Source organism: Accipiter gentilis, chromosome 6, assembly GCF_929443795.1.
Source record: "Accipiter gentilis chromosome 6, bAccGen1.1, whole genome shotgun sequence".
Lineage (NCBI taxonomy): Eukaryota > Metazoa > Chordata > Aves > Accipitriformes > Accipitridae > Astur > Astur gentilis.
Genome location: NC_064885.1, coordinates 20,168,459 through 20,193,610, shown reverse-complemented (window position 1 = coordinate 20,193,610; position 25,152 = coordinate 20,168,459). Strand labels below are relative to the sequence as shown.

The 25,152-nt window shown below is 45.8% G+C and overlaps 1 protein-coding gene across 1 annotated transcript in view; it reads right to left on the bottom strand.

Moving 5' to 3' along the window:
* Window positions 1-25,152, bottom strand: part of LOC126039390 (glypican-1-like) — a 200,351-nt gene that overhangs the window by 80,365 nt on the left and 94,834 nt on the right. The window contains exon 2 of the mRNA XM_049802470.1: window positions 221-379. Within this exon, the coding sequence (XP_049658427.1) occupies window positions 221-329 (109 nt within the window). The 5' untranslated portion in view covers window positions 330-379. The remainder of the gene's footprint in view (window positions 1-220; window positions 380-25,152) is intronic.

Sequence of the window (25,152 nt, the reverse complement as noted above, 5' to 3'; positions counted from 1 at the left end):
CCTTCAATGGCTTCACTGAAATGAAGTTCTCAAAATGACTTGGTCTTGCAAAAACACTGCCAAAGGTACAATTCCTATTGAAGGTCAACATTTCACGCAAATTATTGAGCAAGATGCAGAAGGCGGCAAGTCGAGCACGAATCCCTGGATTGGACAGTGCTTGGAAAGTTAAGTAGTGACTGGATCCTGAGCAGGGGGGAACCGAGCAGGTTTTACTTACTGTCAAAGCTTCTGTGCTGCACTGTTAGGGTCGTCTGCACAGAGCGACCGGCCTCTTTCATCATGGCTTCAAATTCACTTCGGCTTTTGTTTGCAAAGTTCTCCTCCATCTCGCTGGTGCAGCAGGTATAGCCTTGTGGGCAGATTCGCAGGTGCTCCCCTAAAATGAAAGAAAATGTAGTTGAATGGCCAGGTCTGGAAAAGGAAGGATTTCACTCCAGACAACCTCAGCATAGAAATATTCCAGCTCCCTAGTAACCTGGATCTGCATCAGGCTTTACAAGTTTACCTCCTAACTTGAGTTACCCTGCATTAGTACAGTGGTTGGTGTGAATGCAGGTACAAATTTTTTCACTGCTGATTGTGAGGGAATGAAAAGTGAAGGAGATAAAGTTCACACATGGGGCAAGGAAAAGGGAAATATAAGTGTCTCCTGCTCAAAGTCTGCCCTAGAATTCCAGCTCTGCCTAGAATTCCAGAAGACATGGAAGTCTCTGAGTAAATGACATACTAGTTGTCCTCATTAGACTTAACATGTATATTAGAACAGCTATTTGAAAAGACTTTGTCAAGAAAAAAACCCAACTCCAATACGCTCACCCTCCTCCCAAACCAACCCACCCAAAAAACCTATCCTAAGGCATTTCCATAACCAGAGAGGTGAGACAGAGACGTGCTGAATGCCAGTGGAATTTGGGTGACTAATTCCCCTCCACACATTTTGAAATCTGCCCATTTACTATTTTTTCAATGAAAAATTTATCTCCCAGAAAGAGATGAGACCACCCAAGAAAGGGTTGCTGTGACAATCACTGACTGAATATACCCTGTGCTATAGGGAAGGACAGGAAAGGCAAGAAGCCTCGGCAGTCAAATTGAAAAATTCTTCAGTATGGGAGCTCCTCCTGTCCTCTGCAATCTCTTTATTGTGGAGAAGCAAGTGTTTGCATAGGCAGAGTCAGCAACATTTTAAAAATAATTGCCTAAGTTCTTATGAGTCCTTAGAAAGAAAGACACATCCACCTGCAAACACACCCTACATTTCTCCTTACCCAGCTATAAGAATTCATTTGAATGAAATCAAACATCAGGGTTATTTTCTTTTAAAGAATAAAACCCCTCCTTGTTCCAAGCATGCACTGAGATAAACCAATTACAAAGAAGTTACCATGCTTAACATAATTTGATTGGGATTGCCAATGATTTTGCTGGCAGTTTTACAGGACTGCTGTCTTAACGTCATAGCTGAGCTGAAACATATATTTAAAATCGTGTTTTATCTTGTGTGTCTTGACAGCTTCAAATCCTGAACTTGCACAGTCCTACAGAGTTTCCCATTAAAGTCCTTAGCTATTTCCAGGATAGAACCCTTAGCAAATGGGTGCCTTAGGGTAAAAGGTCTTTGAAACTGGGCATGCGTCCTACCCTCGTGAATGCCATGTCATTAGTAGCTTGACTAAGAGCAATTTTGACTGGAGTGCTCTGTAGTTGATGTATTTTAGGCAGAAGCCATTCAGGATGAGTTTGCATTTTGCTGGCCCTTGGGTCCCTGCTCGCAAACAGCTGTGGAGCAACCTCTGCAGGGTGCTGGGGTGAGCCTGCCCTTTCAAAACAGGTTATCATGTGCATTTGCACTGACAGAGCAGTCTTCCTGCCTATGTGATGGGAATTGCTGCTCACCAGCTTTCGTAGGAGAATAACTCCCATCGTCAGGCTTGTGTCATGCTCCTGGCTGAGAGGAGCGTCAGGGAGGGCAGTGTGTCCCGTGGGCTCCAGTCTCCCATGGGACCCCCCTCCCAGTCCCCGTGAGTACCCAGGCATCACTGTGCCACACCGTCAAAGCAACAGGAAAATGAGCAACTTGCTTCAATATAAAAAATAGGAGTCAAATATAAACAAACTGTGGCTCAGCGCTTGTCATACCAAATGCAATTTAAGTTACAGTGCCTGCCTAAGCCTTTCCTTCCTTTATAAACCAGTTTGTTACAATTCATTCTCTGAGCTCATTTCTGTAAAGCTGCATTTGTACAAGAAAGTGAGGATTGCTGACATGTGACAGGCAGGCAGAAAAAAGGGAGCAGAATTTTTTGACAAGACACAGCTTTGTTTCCTGTCATGGCAGATTAAAAACTTTCTTCTTGTCCAGCCTCTTCTGTCCGATTTCTGCTGCCACAGGATTTGTGACAGGACTGAAGTTTTGTTGACAGTTGTTTTACTGCAGTATGCATCCTTCCACCCTGCCTTGGTGCCCTCAGGACAAAAGGCCTTTTCAGTGTCCAGCCTCTCTGAAAGAACTATAAACAAGGAAATGGATCCCGAAGGATCCCAATGGTTCCCAAAGACTGCCTTTACCACCACCGGCTCAGTCGCTGATAAATTTTGCAGATGAGGTCCTGATCCTGCTCGCCCTTGCACTTGATAGCACCCAAAAGCATGAGCACTTCCACCACTTCTCCATGTGTTGTTACCCACCAGGGCTTGCAGGTTCAGTGTAAGCCACGAACAACCCTTTACAAATCTCCTGGTTTGGTAAACCAAGATAAGGCAGTGGGAACTGACTGCCTGGGGAACGCCCATCTCCTGGCCTGCTGTCAGTAAGCAGGGCCTGGCTGCGCAATGGTCTCCCCTACCTCCTCAAGCAGGATTCGTGCGGGAGACCTGCCTGAAACCAGGGAGAGCAAACATGGCCGCCCCAGCAAAGAGACTCCTACATGTTTGTCAAAGCTGCTGGTCAGGTGCATTCCCCCACACAGGTTTTAGAAACGAAAGAAAGGGGGAAAGCGTGGGGATTGCCTCTGGGGAAGAACAGGGCCCGGCCCCAGGAGGAATATGGACGGGGAGGAAGAGCCCTGTGCTGCGGCCCAAGCTCCCTGATAAACAATGAAGAGCAGCAGAAGTGTGAGGCGCTCTAATTAAAACGTGACGTGACCAGACAAAAACCTCCACACTCCCACCCCAGGCAAAGCAGAGTGCATGTTTCAGCAGGGTGGCATCAGTCCAACACCTTGCTGTGCTAGCAGAGCTTCAAATAACCTCCAGCCAGCCGGCACCACAGAACAGAGGAAAGAGACAGAGGAAAAAAAGACAGAAAGCAAGGGAAAAGTCACAACCATAGCTAAAATTGCTTAATTTTACACAACTTTGTGAATGGAATATAGAATTTTTTAAATGCTTGAATTCAGAGCAGTTTCAATCCCTTTTGAAGGAGCATTTATCTTAGCTTTCTGCAGGCATTTGTATGGTACTCAGCACCACAGCACTTTATCTCAGTGGGAAGCAAAGTTTTTATCATTTGTCTTTGTAATTCAAAGTCAGTGCACACAAAACAGTCTTACAGCACTATGAAAATGCTTTGCTTTCTTTGCTTTTATACCTGACCCACCCTTGAAACATTCCCTATTATTATTTAACCTTTCTTTTCATTGACTTTAAAATAAATGCACTCTTGACCGTATTTTTGCTCTCCTTTTATTTCAAAGTTCATTTGTTTGCTAACTTGACGTTATGTCATTGCTGAAACTGCACTATAAATATCTCTGGGTTCACTTGGCAGGAGATTATCTGCAGATATCTATGGAGAGCTAGAGGTGTTTTACAAGGAGTAAATCTGCAAGATACAGTGTATGTTCTCTCCACTGCTGCGTCAGAGAAATTTCTCCCTCTACACAGCTGACATGTTGCTAACCGCTTGCTTGAGAGCACATGCTCCCAGCCCCTGCAAGAGCTTTACAGAAAGCAAGTGAGCATGGCAGAAGCCAAACCAGCAGCAAGCAGAGGGCTGCTCCAAATCTCCTTGAAGATAACAGATACACTCTTAGTGACTCAAGGCAACTCTGGGTCAGGCCCAAAGAGAATTGCACTATCCCATATAAGTCTGTAACTGAAACCCAGCCATCTCTCCCAGCCCTTGACTTGTAACCCCCGGCTGAGCAGCCCTTGCAGTGGAGCACGGAGGCGCTCAGGGTGCATTCGATGGCTGAGCCAATACAAGCTCCGCACTGTCCTAAGCACTCTGGATTTAAGACACATTTGTGAGTAAGAGAAGATGCACTTTGGGATGCTCGGCTTCCCTTCGGAAAACTATTGGCCTGCCCAAGCCTTCAGCAGCCAAAATGTGTGGTTCAATCCAGGTATCCCTGAAAGAGCCAGCCCTCCTGCAAATGCTGCCGAAGCTGGGGTGGGATGTAACCCACCGACTTCACGGTCTCTTGGAAACGGAGACAGGACAGAGCATGCATGAAAACAGCATCGAACAAACATCTCATTTATGATTAACTGCCCTGGAGTGGAAAGGAATAGGCAGGAGGCTGGTGACAAGAAAATATCACACTGCCTGGCTATGGGCGTGGATTGTCCTTCAAACGTCCTCTCAGCTGGCTAGGTTAGCAGATCATTTTGGCTATCAAATTCGTTACTGTGTTTGAGAGTGCTGAATATTAAATCACTTGACCACTTTCCCCTCAGGGACGGAGACAGCCTGCTTTGTGGCAGTGTCCCCATAGAGGGAATAGCCATGCCCGCAGCCACCACTGACATGAGCTGAGACGGGGCTCAGATCCCTGTTTCTTCTCCCACGTGTTCCTGGCCTCACTGCCCTGGCCCATGCAGGCTCCCCTCGGCCGTGGGCCCACCTGCCACAGGCTGTGCCGGGAGCCACTGCAGCCACAGCGTGTTGTGTAACACACTGGGGCTGCAGGATCTCAGCTAACTGAGTTCAGAAAAGCTCTCTAGCTGTTCACTGCTGCTGCATTTCACCCCACCATGAGGCTCCATAGCCATGAAAACAAGAGAGAAGGCCAGTCCCAGAGATGTAAAATGCAATACTGAGAGAAGCGTCCTTGGCTCCTTTAACCATGTAAATAGTGCTATTTCTATCCTTCTCACAGGATGTTGGAGATTGAATTCATTACAATGTTTGCAGAAGGTTTGGGGTTATTTGGATGTGTCAGAGTATCTAAAAGCAAATCATTACAAAATCATTCCTCCCAGAGGTTAATTTATTTCAGGCTGTGATAAATCCATCATGATTCTTCCCTCATATTTGTAACCCTCCTCCCACTCACTCACCAAACTGCTCCAAAAAGTCATCTCAAGCTCCTAGATCAAAACTGAGCCCCAGCTGCCTCAGTCCAGCCCCCCCCCCCCCCCCCCGCCCCATGCTAGGACACCTACAGCCCAACCCCCCCTCCTCAGGGGCTTCTTGGTGGACATGTCTCAAGCAATCAGGCTTGCTGAAGTCCTACGCTGCTGAGATCCCCCTGCCAGGAACAGCAGGGATGCCAAGATGCAGCCCCCAGCCAGGTACAGCCAGTGAGCACGACAGCACCGGGCAACAGAGGAGCTCCAGTCCTCTCCTGCTGTCCGTGGTAGGCACTAGAGTCTGTTGCCCTCTCCCTCTTCACACTTAAATCCCATCCAGACTAATGAGCATCACAGCCAGGAACTGAGGACAAAACGGTGTAATGCAGATCATGGCTTTTTTTTTAATCTTTTTTTTTTAACTGTGTCAGAGCTTCTGCAGCTGATGCAAAACAAGCCTGGAGGAGGTGCAGATGTTAAAAATACCTTGCAAAGAGGTAGTGCAATGAAAGTAAATCCCCTTCCTTATGCCTCACAGCTTTTCCTGCTTCAGGTGTTCCTGTCCCCATCTCTCTTGAAATACATATCTTTAAAGAGAACATGATTTAGTGCATGCTGATAAGTATCTGGTACCGTGAAACCCAGTCTTGTCACAGATAACTCCTAAAGGAAATGGGGGTACCCAAAAAACATTTGGACGAGGAGAGAGTTCTGGCTGACTGCCCTTGGAAGAGCTCTTCATGCCCTTTTCATTCTAGATGCACCGAGAAACATCAGCTGGCAAGCCACTTCCCAACACTGACACCCCATAATATTTGTGTAAGGTGTCTGGCTGTACAGCTGGTCTCTCATAGTAGCTGCTAACATCAAACAGAACTGGCTACCAGACCGCTCTATTAAGGAGAGTGCAAATCAGGAATTTTCCCATATTGCAAAGGCAGGTGCTAGCTAAGTACTGTGCAGCCTGTTCCTTTGATTTGCAGTCAGCTGTCGGCAAACTATGATACCTTCTATTTTCTGATTATGTATTGAGAGTATCGTCTCTTTTGGCTTAAGTTTGCGCATAACGTCAGAGGAATCATAGCAGGCCTGAATGTTAAGTACTGTATGGCAAACATTCACACTTTGATAAAAATGCACTGAGCCATGTTCTCCCCAATCTTAGAGATACCATGGGTTGAGGATATGCACGGTAGGGCAGGACTACGGGCTGGCCAAGAAATAAGGGGCAGAATATGGTCATGAGGAAGGGCTGTGCACATGTGAAGTCATGATTTTCCTGCACTTTCATACCAAGAAGCACTCTCAGGATAAGAAACAGAGGTGGCAGGGTATAGCTGGGAACCAGACCCACCATGGACTTGGTGAGCATCTTGGATGAGGCAGACTGGGAGCTAACGCAGCAAGGGGGAGAGGACAGCCAGAGAGAACCTGTCTGCCTCACCAGCACCCTGCAGAAACCCCTCATGGACCTCAGCACGTGCTATGTAGCAAGACCCAGGTTAACCTCAGCCAGCCCAAGGCCACTGCAGAGCAGTGTCACAGCTCACACATGGAGGACTGCAGGGAAGAAGCAGGCGCTGTCTCACCTGCTGCATCCATGCTGGCCTCCCCACACACATTGCTGCTGCCTCCTGGCCTCAGTAAGGCAAGAGGGATTTGACTCTAGCACAACCAACTCCTGCTTCTCTTTGCTGCTGCTGAGGGAGTAGCTGAGTATCTTGAGGGACTGATAACAAGAGCATGAAGTCTTTTCAAGCTGCACACCACAGGTCTGAATTTGTCCCGTGTCAGCAGCTTTTATAATGCCTTACCATCTGCTGGCTGATCAAATAGCTTGTGCTATCTGAGGTGAACTAATGTTTTCGTTCCAGATAAAGAAAACAAGCACTACATTCCACACCAGTGATAAAAACAGCAAACTGGAAAAAATAGCTAGAGAATATGCTTATTCTGTTAAAACAATGTACATGTTTAAAGACAAGACAATAGCAAAACGTTAAATGCTTGTTCCCACAGCTCATCATTCAGACCAGGATTATAGCAACAGAAGTGATCAACCAAGAGCAGATAATCTGTAAGATTTGCTCTTTCCACTCCTTACCTTTTTACTCCTACCAGGATTTAACAAACTACCAAAACACTGTTAACCAAATAAGACAACTTAATCTGGCTACTGCGTGGAGTTGGCTCCCTACCAGGTTAGCACTGTTCTGTAATTGCATCGCAGTGAAGCCCGGACACAGTGAATACATACAGGTATTTCTGAAAAATATCACAACTGGCATCCTTGGAGCAGAAAACCACTGATGGGTGGGAAGGCTTTGGGACTGCCCTGTTTCCTACCAACACAGGCTATTCAAGGCAGCAGCCTGGTTCCCAGGGAGCCGGGCAGGAGGGTGTAGGGGAGGCTGAATGGGAATTTCCTCTGTATTTGCTCTGTTCATGTGTCAAAATTTTTCAGGCTCCAAGGCGGTCAGCTCAGTGTCACACTCACACTAGAAACGTGGTATCAATTTGTTTAATCCTAGAACCTGATGTCAGAGGAATTTATAAGGCAGGCAAACATGGGCAAAAAAAGTTAATTAACAGAGGGGAAAGAGCCACCTCTGTGTCCTGGAAAAATATCAAGTACCGAGTAGATAAGAGTGCCTTCAGAAATGACAGTCTGAAAATCCTAATGTCATCTATGTATGCTACAGTGGCAAACTGCCTAAAGAAAGGGAACAGAGAAAATGTCACAAATGCTGACAACAGACTTGATTCTCACTGAAAAGATCTGCACGAAAGCACTTTACCCACGCATTGCTCCTTTGGGTTTTGGGAGTGCCTTTCTGAATGAAACAGAACACCCCTTCCCATCACACTGCTCCCCCCAGTTTCTCACTCAGGACCTGGATCTGCCCTTAGCTACGTGGGTCTGACTCTACCTCCAACTGCAAGCTGTGCACATGCAGCAGGAATCAGCATAGGGTGCAATGATGCAAGCCTGTTTTTAAGGACAAAGTAGGAAACGCTTCATAATTTGCAGTAGAAAATACCTTTTTTAGTGGTTTGAGAGAGGAAGGAAAGAATAAGGGCCAAATCCTCAGGTACCACAAGCAATGAAGGACCTCTATATAGCAGACCTGACTGAACACACAAAACCCAATGCTCCTCACGTCCTCTTCTGGGCACTGGATCCTCCGTTGGGGAGCTCCTGAGCAGGTCTCTGTTCCAGCAAAGTAGATGATCCACCATGAAAGGCTTCAAAGAGGAGCTGGGATATGGTCTACAATTAGCACTCTCCAAATACATGAGTCTTGAAAGAAGCCTTCAGTTCAGACTAGACTAGTTGCAAGGATCATGGAGAAACACACAGGGAGTTCACTGTTACGCTCTTTCCTCTCCCCTTCTCTGAAAAACAGAAAACCCTTAAAAAGAATCTTAGACAAGGGAAGAATTATCTTGTCTCTTCACATAACACTTGTGGGGACGTATTGAAGTTGTGTGTCGTAATCCATCACTATCAACCTCTTTCAGACTTGTCCTGAGCCCATCAGCTTCTCACCAGATGTTTTGGTTCTTTTTTTTCTTTTTTTCTTCTTGGAACAAAGAGTCTTTTTATCCTTGGTTTGATGCAATCTAAAATAAGATCAAACTGGAAACCTTTCACTCTTATCAGATGCAGCTTCGCTGGAGGCTTCATAACAACATAAATATGTTATTACATAGGAGGCAGAGCAATTCATTAAGCAGAATCTTTTCTTCCAATTCCTTCTCAGAAAAATATCTACTGGAGAAACTGCCAGCTCTTCCCTGTGCCCTGGCAGCTTGCCAGGGCAAGGATCAGACTGGAAAAGGAATCTCAGTAGTAAACTGAGGATTAAAGATGCTTTTCCCACTAAGAGGTTTAAGAAGTGAAGGCTTTTGGTTTATTCTCCATTTAAAAAAAAAATAAAAAAATCCATGACAGGAACTTGATGAAGGGTTTGGTCAAAACCAAAAGGCTTTTCCAGTCCCACTGCTGAAGCCCTGCAAGGAAAATGGTGATACTGCACTTTGGGCTATTTTGGGATAAAAAGACTAAGGAGCTTCAGCGAGCTTGTTGCTTAAGAATGGAGAGTGCTTGTAGCCAGTCCCAATCATTTCAGTGCAAAGAACAAACTTGGATTAACCTCTCATGGAGAAGTCAGCATTTAGAGAACATTTCCTTCTAACCCCAGCAAAGCTGCTCAAGCAGTAGATGCTGGTGTGAAGACCATGAAAATCCATCTTTCTGGGTCTCAGACACATGCTCAACACTGGGCTCCTACAGAGCACCCCCTATTTCTTATCCCTCTGCCCCCCTCATGGGATGCTGTGATGAGCAGGACATACCACACCGGAGGAGGAGGCTGGGCATGATGCACAAGTGGGCTGCCATGGCTGCCCACCTTGATGAGCCACACTCCTGGTTGCTAGCTCACCCAAGTGAGGACCGCACACTGCCTCCTCCTGCTCAGCACAGCTACAGACACTAGCACTGGGGACTGCGTGGGTGGCTCGTTCCCTTCCTGCAGGAGGATGTTTGTGTCCAAGAAGGATTTTGCCTTCTAGCAACAAAAATCTCCCAAGGGAAAATAAACAAACTAAAAAACCTCAACCACTCTGTCTGCTGGTAAGAATGAAAATGACTCCTGAGTTTGCAAAAAACCTTGTCTTTAAGTAGTTATTAAACAAACTAAGTTCTTGGATCTGAATCTGATTCTGAGAGTTCACAAACCAAACTGCCTATGCCTAAAAATTTAAGAATTACATTTAATGACACTCATTAATCTTAAATTCCATAAATGTCTGTACACTTTTCAAAATCAAAGATAAAAAGATGCATGTCACGAACTGTCTGAACCCCACAAATTCAAGATCACCCCTTTTTTTAGATCTTTGTAAAAATTTAAAAGACTTTACCTATGCCGAGTTGGCTTGTGCCATAAATTAGGAGTGCTTATACTTCCTCTAAATCTCTTTGCTGTATGTGTTGGCAGGGATGTGGGAAGGTGCAGGATTGGAGGGGCAAATTCGGGTTGCTGTGGGCTTTTTCACTTTGCAACTTGAAGCTTTTATCAGCCCCAGAAATGCTTCGTTCTTCTTCAGCTATTGCTTTGCTTTATTTGTCACATAAATGTTTTGGCCAGCAGCAAAAGCACTGAAGAACTGTGGAGCTCTTTCCTACAATCTGAGCCACTGTGAAAGGAAATGGCAAGTATGGGGTAATCTTGTGGGAACATGAAATTGCGGGCCTCCAGTTTGACAAAGCTGATGCAGAACTTGGATGGATGAGTACCAGCATCAAGATTGGAGTCTTGCAGAAGCCTCTAGCCACTGCACGCGAGAGATCTGCAGCAGAAAGAATTAAATACGCTGCCTTTCACTTCTGGTTGCAGAAGCACATAGGTGAAACCTGTGCCATTGCTCTTCTTTGTATGTCTCCATCTCACCTTCCAAAAGCAGATTACAGACAGCTGCCTCTAAACCCAAAGATGCAATGGTTATCCATAAAGAGCTCCACTTCTACCCTTAAAATTAATCCAGTGGTATGAGGAGATGAGGGCATCAGTCTGGTCCTGCCACAACTGCTTCACGAACAGATTTCTGTTTCCACAAACCATCACCTTTCACCCCCGCACAGAGGGGTGACCCAGAGGACCAGGCTTAAACTGGGACAAACACTTAAAACTCCAACGCCCTGCTAGATCTCAGTGTGGCTCATAGTGCATATGCCCGAAATTTTACCAGAGAAATTTATTTTAGGCAACTTAGGTTTGAAAACTTAATGGAAGTGTAGCTGTTCTCCCCTGAGCGTCAGGAACAGATGACTAAGAAATGTTGCCAGTATCTGTCTTTCAGTGAGATTAGTGTTGGGTTTGTGTGGTATCCTATTTATAACTTTGACAAACAGCTCACCCAATCATTTCATACTTAATCATAGCTGTCTGCCCAGCTCCCTTCAGAGAAAGGCTTTTCAAAAAGTATGTGCCAACGTAATATGAACAAAAGGAAGCAAACCACAGTCAAGAAAAAAAGACCTTGCTCTCAAAACCAGCAACCAGCAAAAGCTCATGAGCTCTACAGAAACCAGGTCTTGGTAAATCATAAGGCATAATTAGAGTGTCATTATTCATGGGACTGCATAGCTATAGTTAGTCAGTGTTTCCACTGTAAACCCCTATTTTCATAGAGGTTTGCAGCTCAGCTGCAAGGAATTTGTCTGTGATGAAATTTGGCAGTAGAAATTTTAGAGCAAGGATTTTATTTTTTTTTAAAAACCATTTAAAGATTCCCCCGTACACACTTTCAGGTCCGCTCATACTTCTGAAGCTGTAGCAGTACTCAAAGAAACAAAACCCACTTCTCCCATGTTCTTTGATGTTTAGTTTCTCTGCAAGTCTTTGTGTGGTTAATGGGATCAAAATTACCAATTTAGGGGGCATTTTCAAATATAGAAGTCTTAAAAAATTGAAGTTGCGATTCCCACAACAATTACAACTCAACTTTCCTTTGGACGTATTCATAAGTATTACTATCTATGGTGTTAATTGCTATGCATTATGGGATCTTTACACTCAGAGTAAGCCCTGCATATTCATTTAGTGCCGAAGATGGGTTTACATTTCATGGGACAGAGCTGTTAGATTTCTTTTACATTTCTTTACATCTTTCTTTCTTTGAAATAACATTTTCCAGGGATTATAAGAGATTACTTTATGCTGGACTCGCCCTTAAGACCTACATTTGCCCAGCTACTTCTTCCCCGCCTACCCGACTCTTCCATTAGGGCTCACATTTCAGCACATACACAGGCATGGTTGGGACCACTAACAAGAAGCATAAGGAAGGGAAAGGGACAGGCAAAACATCTCAATGGGACATTTTATCCCAGACAATATTAAATAGAGCCTTTCACAACATTTTCAACTAACTCAAGAGAAACAGACTGCTGTTTGCATTTGTCTGAACATCAGAAGAATGCATTTGCTCTTTTCCAACTGGCTCTGGCTGAAGCATCCTAGAGATTCAGCATCCCTGGATATGAATGAGATTTACTTTCACACATATGGACCACACGCTAGCAAGGTACAGCAGTCTCTGGGCACTATGCCTGGTTGTCACTGCATGCCACAATCAGCACACATCAGAAGGTAACTGCTTCAAGCGCAGTTCCAGCTCAGAGTGGTGGAACAGTTACCCAGCTTGAAAAAAAAACAGCGTAAAACTGTGAGCTTGAAGACTTGCAAGTCTCAGTCTGGAACTGGATCACTGTGAATGGTCTGAGCGTTCATATGAGTATCTTTGGTGCACAGGTTTTTAAAGAACAAACTAGTTTATCCAGGCAATTTGATTTTCTAGTGAAACAGATGCCACTGTGTAACACCACCATGCTTCAAACAGTGTATTCCTGGACCTTGATGTTGGCACATGGGAAACTGGGCCACCTCTGAGCTTCTACCACCTTGCAGTGCTCATGCCTTCCTTGAGCTTCCCACCCCAGCGCTAATGAGCTTCCCCTCGGACAGCTTGGCAGAGGTGACAAAGATGAGAGTGTTTGCAAGGTACCACCCAGCATTCCTGAGGGCAGCTGTCACCAAGCTCCCTGCGATCCCAATGCACTCTTCAGAGGACTAGAACAGCAACACAATGTATTCTGATTGGGAGGAAAGCAGACACACTACCACCTTGACCACTATGATTTGTGGGAACCATAAAAGAAAAATTCTCCTTTTAGACTAAAAGTACTTATCTCTGCTACAAATTGTAGCAACCACAGTATTTGTATTACAGCAAGGATCTGAACTCCTGCCATGTCTTAAAAACAGTACAAAGCAGAATTCGTAGACATACTACTTGAATCTGCTTTTCAAGGTGGTAGTTAGAAATTAAGAGGCAAATGAACTCAGTAAGATTATTCATGTATCTTCAATCATTTACAGGAATGTTAGCAAGATCTTGGCTTCAGAGGGCTGGATCACGCCTTCCCACTGCAACCATTATTAACCTAACATAACAGGTTCATAGAGTAAGAGATGATAACGATGCTGTAACTGGTCTCCATAGAATGTAGTTATGACTAGGGAATATCTTAGAGAAACTGTCATTCATTAAGCACTCAGCTAAATGCATAAGATGGGTGAAGGAAAAGCTCTGTAATTTCAGGAATTTATAACTTGAAAAAGATCCACTCTTGACATTTTGGTTGTTGGGTCTTTTTCACTTGAGTGTTGCTAAGAAGTAGCAGGTTCAGTTTAAATGCAAACTGCACATTTTTTTTCTTCACCTCTTTTCCCTTAAATGTAAGCTTTCAGTCTTCTGCAGCCACCTTAAAAGACATCATGGGCCAGTCAGTAAAAGATGCAACTTTTAAAACCTAAATTTAGTTCTCCTGATACAGTGTATCCAAGTAGGCATATTATTCCCAGCTGGGAAAATCTGTAGTGCTTCAAAGCGCATCTCATACATCAAGTCCCAGGTACTTAACTAGGGCGAAACCCAGGATCCCAGTCAAAGTGGCAAATTCTCCTTTTGATCCCTCTGTTCTCACTAAGATGCTTTTCTCTTGAATAATCACATTCTTTGTGCATCACGGCACAATAATACTATCACCAAATTTTTCTTTCTCTTCTTAGCAAAAATGAAGGGACCATCTCCAGGATTCAGAAAGCAGTTTTATCAAGTCTGCAGGTCAACTTCACTTCCAGATTCAGTTAAGCCACAGGGAAATGTTCTTGGCACTCTTAAAGATGCAATATACTACATCCACACATTCACCAGTCTGGTCACTATTAGCGTAAGTCATGAATGTAATTCAAAAGCGCTTTCTCTTTTGCAAGATCTTAAGAAAAATATAATACCAGCCTGACCGGTAAGTAAATGACACTATAACTACCACCACGATCAATATGTTTTTCAGCAATGCTGTCCTGGTTTCAGCTGGGATAGAGTTAACTGTCTTCCTAGTGCTATGTTTTGAGTTCAGCATGCGAAGAATGTTGATAACACTGGTGTTTTCAGTTGTTGCTCAGTATTGTTTAGACTAAAGTCAAGGATTTTTCAGCTTCTCATGGCCAGCCAGGGCACAAGAGGTTGGCACAGGACACAACCAAGGCACCTGACCCAAACTGGCCAACGGTGTATTCCATACCATGTGACGTCCCATCTAGTTTAGGAACTGGGAAGTGGGGGTGGCAGGGAATCGCTGCTCGGGGACTGGCGGGGTGTCGGTCGGCGGGTGGTGAGCTATTGCCCTGTGCATCATTTGTACATTCCAATCCTTTTATTACTACTGTTGTCATTTTATTAGTGTTATCATTATCATTATAATTTCTTCTTTTCTGCTCTATTAAATCGTTCTTATCTCAACCCAGAAGTTTTACCTTTTTTCCCGAGTTCCTCCCCCATCCCACTGGATGGGGGAAGTGAGTGAGCGGCTGCGTGGTACTTAGTTGCTGGCTGGAGTTAAACCACGACAAATGCCTTGCAGCATTCTCTCCCCGGCCCTGCCCGCCTCTTGGCTTGTTTCTGAGCTACTTACGTAAAACAAAGTACCCACAGAGAAGCAAAAGCTCCTAGAGCAGAACACTGTCATACTTGTGTGCAGGTTGCTTGCCTCTCACCAGCTAACTATGTGGCCTTTACAGACCAATTTGGCAGGAAACTGGAGAGGATTTCCTCCTCTGAGCACCCATGGAAGTAAACACTGTGCAATTCTCCTGGTTTTGGTGTTTATAAGCAAGTCATGTTCCAGCCTTCAGGCTTCCCCAGGGTACTGCTGAGGGACTGCTCCTCTTCTACCATATGGGCTCACACAGCTTGAATGCCAGTCACAGTGAGCCTCAGTGAACCTGCACTGGAGAAAACCCAAATGGAAATCTCACGGGAACAGGTGTTGTCACTGGGGATGCTTAGAAACAGGCTGGGAAAACAGCTCTAAATATACTCTACTCAGCAACTCCAATTTGCTGTATCCACTGAGACCACATGGTCTCAGAGGACTTTTTCAATCCTCCATTTCCCAAGATGTTATGACCTGTCCATCTCCTTAGCTGGGATGTCAGGCAATGGTATAGATTGTAGGGGAGGTTCTTGCACCTCATCTGGGAATCAGGACAACACATCCATCAGGATGTGAGAGTGACAGTCAACTATACTTATCCAGCATTAGAAATAAGAGGATGCAACAAGATCTGCACCTTTAATTGCATCCTCATTCCCTGTGACAGCTGAAAACCCCTTAATTAATACACTTCACACACTGTCTATTTTTGATCTAGTTCAAATTCTAGCTGTCAGCAGAGTATGTTTGTCCCATTCCTGCTGAGGTCCCCCCTGGGATTTGTGATGCCCATCACTCAGCCTCTCTGGAGCAGGAAGACAGCAGATACCTCTCCCCCACTATGAAATAGTCCCCTGCCCTCCTTTCTGAGTAGGACTGCCTCCCTCAGCTTCCTCAGCACTCCAGATTGCCCTCCTTCCCTTGGCATACAGAACTTAACCCTTTAATAAAACAAAGTCCCTGTCTTCCACCTGTCTTTCAGCCCCTGTCTCTGAAATTTGACCGTGAGACTTCTCTACTACATTTACGGAAGGTACGTAACTCTTCTCCTGTAACCAACAGATTCTACACGTCCTCGCACACATACAGCTCATCAGCTGTGGACCATACCGCATTACTGCAGGAAGGAGAAGACCGTGTGGCGGACCAGCAGGTCGACTGTCATCTCTTCTGGCTCCTTCCCAGGCTCTTCTCACTGATGCAGATTACCCGCTCGCTCCTCCTTCTTTTTCCTCTTCTTCAACCCCTTTCACTCCTATGCTGTGGTTCCCCACATTCGTGCTGAGTAAGTGAGCAGTGCTGGATTGGCAGCGCAGCAGCAATGCTCTAAACTCCACAGCTCCTGTGAGCCAAAACCTTTGTTTCCCTGAAAGTTCCCACTTCCCTCGCAGCAAGTTGCAATCACCTGGCTTACCGGGTACACAGAGGAAACATCCCTGCTTCTATCCCAGCGTGACCTTCCACTGACAACTGGCTCCTCTCGCTGCTTACAGAGTTCTGTATGTGCCTTAAAAAGATATTTATTAGGGTGCACAAATAACAAAACCTGCACTTTGATCAGCGGTTGCCTTAAGCCAGCAGAGACACTAAACTACTGACTTCTGAGGCAGCATCTGACAAGGGGAACAAATGGGAATGGATCAGATCTCCTTGCAGAGGAGCTGCTGTTAGAAATCCAGCTCCTTTTCAACATGATGCAAAGCACTTGCTGTAACTTCAGGTTTTTGCCCACCTGAGGCCTGAAGCTGCTCTCACTGAAGTCGATGGCAAAAATCCCGCTGACTTCAAAAGCAGAGGGACTGGACCCCCAGTGCTTTCAACTCCTATAACCCACCTGTGTTTAACAGCAGGTTAGCCAAATTGGGAAGAGCTTTCATATCTATCAGTCCTCTTCTGAACAGCAGAGGGATGTTTGTCCGAACACAGGCAAAGCCTTTTTCTCAATTACTTTAATCACAACCACTCTACAGTGACTGACCTGATGTCAGGAGCTTGAACCTTGGCTTGAAGTGCCACTTTTCAGAAGTGCAGCACGCTGCAACTAAGATGCTTTATAGACCCTACTGGCCTGAACCAACAGTTCCTCCAAGGTGGACTTTGCATACTCCGTGCCAAATGGCCAACTAGTTCCTAGCTATGACCCTTTAGACTCTGTAATTAAGGATATTGTCAAAGATGAGCTTCCTTCACTAGTCCTGAAAGTATTCTGATTTCATGCTTTTGCCTGCCAGAAGATGTGGACTTCTAGATGGATTTTAGGGTTTGGTTTTTTCTAGCCTGAAACATTATATTTCAATAAAGGGATCCAAGGGTCACATAAACAAGTTAGCCTATACTTCCTGAGGCAGTTCAAAGCTACCAAGATTTCATGTGAAAACAAAAACAGTAGAAGAGTTTCAGGACAGGAAAATGATCTCAAAGCCTTATCATACTCTAACATGGGCAATTTTCAATGTGTCCCTTATTCATATTATCTACTTTAATTCCTAGCAAATTCCACTTTCATTGCTGATTAGTATTCAGAGAAGCCAAGGAGTCCTCTCCCTGCTCAGTTGTGTGGGGCTGAGATCAGCTGTCAAAAGGGTGGCTTTGCCTTAAAAAGGAATTAATGCATAGTGATCCTATGGCATGGGTTTTGCAGGAGGGCGCTCCAGAAGATCACAGTCCCTTGTAGCTTTACCACCTACCACTTAAATTCCCGAGACCTGTTGCTGCTGGGAAACCTCTGCATTAGAGCGACCTGTGCCATTCAGCCAACCTTTCCTCTTCTCAGCAGTCTGTTCTTCTCTCACATCTCTTCCTCCGACTTCACCCATTCAAACTTCTTTGCCATCATCTGTCCTTTTTCCTCATCTCATAGATAAGCAGCTTGACAAAGGCACACTAGGGATTTTAAGTACCTGAATGCAATGCTGAGGTTGCTTGCTTAGTAGGAAGAAATAAACCCCATCAGCTGCAGTGCCATGGATTCATTGTGTCTGCAAGGCAGAATGGGCATCCCTGTGGTGTTTCTTTTTAAAAGAATACAAACTTCTCATAGGAAAGCTCTCAGTATCTCAGAAAAAGAAACATTCAGTGGAGTGGCCTTACTAAAAGTGTGTGTTGCACTAAGGCTTACAATCATGTGGTTTATAATAATAATAATAATGAATTGTGCTTATCTTCACAAAACCACCAAAGCAAAGGCACTGGTTCTCTCAGTTTCAGCTGGAGACATAAGGCTCAGCTGCAGGCAGGCTTGGGGAAGCCCCCAAAGTGTACTGCTGCCTGCTGGCACCTGAACCGCAGACTACCATGTTCTCAGATGAGATGAATCATGCCAGTAAAGGACTCTGGCACTGTGTCCATCTTGGATGTGCACAGCAAAATGGCTGATAAAGATGGTCAAGGACCAGGATGAGAAAAACCCCACCATGTCCCCTGAAACAGCTCATTCATAGAAATCTACCACTGCATTGGGCTGGGTGTCAGCATGCCCACCCATCCACTTCTGCGCAAACACAGGCACATCGCACATAATCTCATGCAGTGACTCCCCCTCCACTGGAGAAGCGGCTGGAGAACCCAGTAGAAACAATTCAGTTGCAAATGTCAAATCTGCCTGGGCAGAGGGAGCACAGGTGGAATGTGGAGCAGGCACAATCCACAGTGCTCCTGCATAACAAGCAACAAGTCTTTCCATAACCAAAGTGAAAATATCACTTCCCTGAGGAACAGGGTATTAATTATAAGCCTATGCAGTCCTGCTATGTTTATTTTGATCCTCACTACCACACACGTAGAAGCTGCAATACCATCTTTCTTTGGAAGCATTAGACATTACAAACCTCATTTAAGAAAACAGATTTTGCTAGCAGGCCATCAGAAAGATAAGAAATAACCTGACTACACTCTAGGCCTTAATTGTTTCAGGATTTAGCCATTGAAAATATACCTTTTGTAGCCTGCTAGGGTTGGGAGATAGCATCTTTTTTAATCACCTTTGCTCAAGCCCTTCAGATGCTGCTTAACAGCTCTATTCAGACCTAGAAAGCACAATTCTGGGCTGTCTGTCATTCCTGCTTGCAATCACTATTTGTTTCCCATGCAGTAAAGGGTTGCTGTCAGCTAGGCTGTATTTTTTCTTTATCCTAACTGATGAAAGTAAGATTGTGGGAAGCCCTTACAAGAGCTTATAACCCTTGTCTTTCCCAGCAGCACATCCACTGTTTTGCTTTTGGTTCAGCTCCCAGACCATGAACCTCTGTGTCAGTAAATGAAGCAGTGTCTGGTGTTTTTATCTCTTACTGGTCACTGCTATTTTTTCCCCCAGGGCCTAACTAACACTCAGCCTTTTCAACCCGTGTGCTTATCCCTCATGTTTTTCAGTCACTGCAAATTTGGTTCAGTGTCAGCTAAAGTGGGATCGATAGCCAAGAGCTGGACCCAGACAAACCTCTGCTCACATTCCCATGCCGGGGCTAGACCACCATAGAGCCCCAGGTGGGGAACACACCGCAGGGAGACCCACCTTGTCTCCTCTTCACTTTGCCCAAAGTTTCTTGCACCTCCAGTGGGAGGGATGTGCCCCACTGTGAAGCAGCGGCTGCTGCCTCCTCGATTCCAGAGCATGCTCAAGACTCTGAAGCTGGATCTGTGAAAACTTGTACTGTTTGGAATCAGGACACTACATAGTTACTGATACAAACCAGGAGCTGAGCGGCCCTGAAACGTGGCAGTCACTAAACATGTCTCTTGAGGTCAGGGCAGGTGACTCATAAGGGAAGCCCTTAGTCTGGCTATCTTCCTGTCCACTCCCACCATTACTGCCCAGGGTGTTGAATTATTAAGATAATCTGATTAATATTTTCAAGAACGTTTTGTTATTTTGAGTGACTAACTCCAGGCATCTTAAGGAGGCCTAGTTTTCAAAAAGCGCTGAAACTTGCCTTCCAAAAGTCAGAGCCTCTCTTGTTGCAGCAAACTGAGCAAGTTAAGGCAATGGAAGTAACTATGAAAATCTGGTAGTAAATGAAGAAAATGGAGAGGATGTGCTAGTCAGGAGCAGCCATCTTTCTGCACCCTTTTTTTCATGTTTCCAATGTTACAAATCCAGCTGGGTTTCTTTTAAAATTCTCTTTCTGTTGAGAATAATGAGGTATCCACAGGGGAAAAAAATGTTGAATATCTATGTCACTCCTCATGCCAGCTGTAGGCCCTGCAGCACAGCGAGGCTCAGGCACCCACCCTGTCGCCTCTTGAGTTCACGATGCGATGCATCAGCAGGTGAAGCATCTCTGCCCCACGGAAAGTCCCTGCCTGAGCAGTTGCAGCAGAACCCACGTGCTCACCCAGGGCTGAGAGGCAGCGCGTGACATGGCTGAAACAAAGCGGGGCGATCCCCGGGGGGGGGTGCAGGCAGGCCATCATGGAGCTTCTGACAGGTCTGATTCCAACACACTGCCCAGGAGACAGGAGACCGTGACACCGAGAGCCACGTGCAGCAGAACAAAGCAGCGCAGCAGCTGCCAGATTACCTAGGGGTCCAGCTTCCAGCTCTCCCCAGCAAGCACCTCCGCTTCGCCTCTTCAAAATCCCAGCAGATGCAAGTTCCCTGCAGGGAGTGCCTTCCTCCCTCATGTCAGAGCAAGGCGGTGAGCAGCTATTGCTGAGAGAGCAAAACTGAGGTCCCTCAGATGAGGTAAAACATATCTTCATTGAGCGTGCAGGGGGCTGCAACATGCTACAAACTGTGCCTCCAAGACAGGACACACCAGGGCAGTCTGTGTCCCGCAGAGGGGCATGTGTAGAGGGACAGAGCCGGCGCTGGGAGCTGCACACCTCCACCTTGCAGGGGTGCCGCAGCTCCCAGGGTGAGCAAGGGCTTTGGTTATGTACTGATTCAGAATGGCAGATGTTGCTCTGAGATGGGAGCAAAATCACCATACGAAGCCTTTTTGAAAACACCAGGGAGCTAAGTGGTGTCTTTAAGGACAGCAGTAGGTTTATAAGGATGCTGCTGTGCCCAAACCACATGGCGATGAGCCAAGCAGCTACAGTTGCTCAGGGGGAGAGAACACCGAGCTGCGGGATCAAAGGAAGCCATCACCCACTGCGCAGGGTCAAATCCAGCCAGCCAAAAGCGTGCTTCCCTCCCCATCTGACCTCCCGCTCCCCATTCCACCCTGGGTGGATGCTGCAAGCCTTGGTGGCTTTTCTGCATCATTTGGATGAGCTTGAAACTTTCCTCAAACAACTGCCAGGTCTCTGCAGTGCATCTCCCTATCCTCTTATCTGCTTGGCTGCTGACAGCATGTGGGAGACGCGTGAGCAACCGGCACTCTGCGAGTTGCGGCACGCCACCTCCCAATAACAAGGCTGTGTTTGATCTCCCCCTGACAAAGAGCGGCTGACGCTCTTGTCTTTGTCTGCCATGCTATCACTGGTGTGTGAGGGGGAAAGGAAGAAGAGATGGAGGTGGAGAGCAGCTTGGTCCAGCAGAGCCAGCAGGCAGAGTTTGGAGAGCCATGGCAGCAATGCCAGCCCAGGTGGGGAGAGCCCAGCCGCAGAAGGAACAGCACTGCTAGCTCCCCGAGTGCCCAGGGCTGAGCCTGCTGCTCTCCACAGCCCCAGAGCCAGCCCCTGCCCTGCAGCAAAGCCCCAGAGGCGCCTGCAAGTGTCCTCTGGTGCAAACTTGACTGCTGCTCCCCTGGCAGAGAGCGCACTGCTCCCCGGCAGTTTCAGTTTTATACACTGGCTCACCTCTAAATGAGATTCTCCCCATTTCTTGGGGTATAAAAAACCCTCAGCACTTTGGGCCTCTACTGTCTGGGCCAAAATACCAGTGCATTTTGGTATCTAACTGCTCACAGGTATTAGCTGCATGCAGAGCTGAGGAGCACCTCTGAACTTGGCCTCAGTTGCCCAAGTGCAGCTCTCATGGTGGAGCAAGTGCACTAAGTCAGCAAACAGAGCCGTAGCCAAAGAGGATCGGGGGCAACACCTTTCCAGTAAAGCATCCCTGACTGACATTTGTACCTGACTCCCTTAATTCAGCTGAAATGGGTTTTCTGATTTAAGGAGCAGTTCTCATACACACTGCCTTAGGATTTTTCATAAGGTCTGTATTGAGTGTGAATGGCATGGGAGGGAAAGATGTGAAGTCCAGATATGTTGGGTGTTAATTTTATGTTATTGTTTAGTATTTTAATATACAATAGACAATCGCAAGCTACAGTAGCTATTACAACCTGTTGCAAAGAGAGTGCACATGCAGTACAACGGCTCCCAGCTAGAAGGTTTAAGCAGTCATAAACCCCGTATTCTTGACATTACAATAGCAGGCTGTTCCCTGAGCCCAGGTTGTTTTTAAGATACCATCTACCATTAGCAGCAAAAGGTATCAAGGTTCCTTCTAAATTACCTTTTGAGAAAATGTGCAACAGAAAGCAGAAGGGATAGTTTGCTGTTTAGGTTTATCTTGAGGAACAGCTCTGAGAGCATATATCCACTGGACAGGAGTTCTTGCGTGTGACACGCTGCACTGCATATCTAAATGTTTTTATCAGTTCTTTACTTTACCTGTATATAAAGCGAGGAATTTACTGTACATGTAGAGAGAGCATTTAAGTCAATAAATGGACTTTTAATATACTTGCAGCTTCAACAACCCAAGAGGAAGAGTGAAAGAAGTGTCTGAAAAGCCCTGTCTAAACCACCTAAGGCACTCCAGACTACAGCATATGCTTCCTTTCCGACCACCTCTCTGCAGAAGCCTCAGCACCCAAAATCGCGGTCTTTTGACTCACTTAATTTCTGTGGTCTAGTTCTCCCCCACAAGACTCCTTGGCATGTGCCAACAATATCCAGAATTTCTTTTCCACCTCCCATCTAAGGTCTGGACACGGCTAGAACTGCTTTGCTTGCAAGATTAGACACAACGCTGTGCATTCAGCCCAGGACACATACTGCAGATCAAACATGCCACTTGTTTCCAAAGACATTGCCTCCCCCACCGTCTTTTTCCCAGTAGCCCTTTTCACCGGGTTAGGGACAAGATTAAATTCTACTCAGATGATCTGCCCGGCAGTTTCCTTCCAGCAGCATGCACAGCCATGCCTGAGAGTACCCACCAGGAACCTTTTCAAAACACCTTTTCAATTCACTGCTATGGCAACTAAAGAAGTTCAAGAACCAACACTTCATCCTCCTCCCCCCTGCTTTCAGCCTCTCCTTGTCTCCCCTGCTGACCACGGCGAGAGCAATCTCACAGCCCCTATTCAGCTGAAAAAGCACGCTGTGAAGTTAAGCCTGTGTATCTTCATGTTTCATCCAAACCACTCAAGTGGCAAAGAGCGAGACAGCCTGCCTGCTGAATTCCCAGTCCCCAAACGCTCCCCCGGCACCGTGAAAGCTGTCATTTGCATTCCCCAGTTTCCAAGTGTTGAACAGGGTTCATCTGTGCTCCATACACTTCTGCCATTGCCTTCCTTACCAGCTGTTTTACCTGCAGCATACTGCGTTTGCAGCCTTATGCTTATTGTGTTCCAGTGATTCCTGTTTTCTCACACACGGCAGCTGAAAAGCAATTAGGGGCCAAGCCTCCTTCCCATTGATTCCAGTTGTTGTAGCCTTATTACTGCAGTAGGCTCAGGGGAAGAGACATGTATATGTATGCACGCATGCAGCTGACAGTTAAATTTTTTCCCTAACTGGTCACCTTGCCAATTCAGCCTGCATCTGGAATGTTAACAGCAACATTTGCTTATTTTGGCTGTAACTTCAGCAAGCCAGACTCTCCATACAGCCTACCTGCACATCTGTTGCGCACAGTCATTTTTCAGAGCAGAACTGTTCTTCAGGATCAACTGTTTCAATGAACCGCAACTTACAAATTGGTTTTGTTTAAAATAAATCACAGAAGAGTTCTCTGCAAAATTGCAATGCACCTAGGCACTTACTTAAGGGCTGTTACTTATTTGCTGTTTCAACTCCACCAGGGTCCCAGCACTGGTGTCACTAAACGATCTCCACGAATGTGCAAGAAAGCCTAGTTCTTTGGAGTTTTCCAGAGGGAAAAATTCTTGTCAAACACTATTACAACCCAATGACAGAGAGGACGCAGCAGGCAGTCTAGTAGCACAGGCCTGGACATAGAAGGCTAAATGTTTCCAATCTAAATTCAGCCATATGAGCACCATGTCCTGCTGCTTTTTGCAACCAGCAATCCTGACAGCCCAGCTTGAAAATGGTGGCTATCCTATAGTCCACAAACACTGATGGCGAAGTTGAATCCTTGTTACCCTGCTTTTCCTTGTGAATTCATCATTCCTCTTTCAATACAGCCAGTGCTATTCTGAGGGACTGCAAGCTACCAACTTCTTAGTATCTCAGCTCAGCTCAGACAGGACACACGTCCCTGCTGAACTGCAGGTCTTGTGTTCTGTATTTACTCCTCCAAAAGAGGACAACAGCTGATAGATAATTGTGATTACTCCTGACCATTAAATACTTTGCTGAAACCACTGTGTGCTTCTCCATTTGCAAAACATCTGAGAAGTGGATTTTTACTTTTCTAAAACTATCAGTTAACATAAATTGAAACATAACACACTGGGTTGGGAAATGTCAAGATTTGCAGTCCTAAGGAAAGATTATGGTGTCCTCCCCCCTTCAGCAACTGCTGTGCCCTACTTCTCCTGCATGAAGCACACAAAGTTCTTCAAACAAGACTTGACTCCCTGTCAAGCACTCTTTCCTTTGCACCTTCCCCTTAGAAGCAGCAGATTGACAGCTGGCACACCACTCACACTAGGGCAAAGCTCCTCAACTTACCCCCAAGAAAAGCCTGACCTCTGCCATGGACTACCCACCCTGTGGCCTTCTTTCTATTCATTACTGGTGAGCAGACTCGCAAGCCCTGGTTTCCATCATGCGTCCCCTGTCCTACGCCTGTCTGCTCTGCTCCCGTGAGCTGACAGATTATTGAAGGCTACAAGAGCACAATTCTTGTACATATCAATAACCTGCCTGTTCCAGAGAATAAGCAGGCTAACCTGGTGGACAACAGGGGTGCGTCTTGGCTGAGAAATAAGGTCAGAAGAGAGTCATTGGGTACAGGAAGCCTGGCCCCATCAGCAGTGCATGTTTGCTGGTGCTTTAAAAATTCATCCTTGTCCTTGCTTCAAGGAACACCTGGATTGAAAAGATTCTTTTTTTTTTTTTTTTTTTTTTTTTTTTTTTTTTTTTAGTAACAGTGAAGTCAAGGATAGTCAGGTGAGTTGGGTTGGATGTGAGGCCCAAATCCA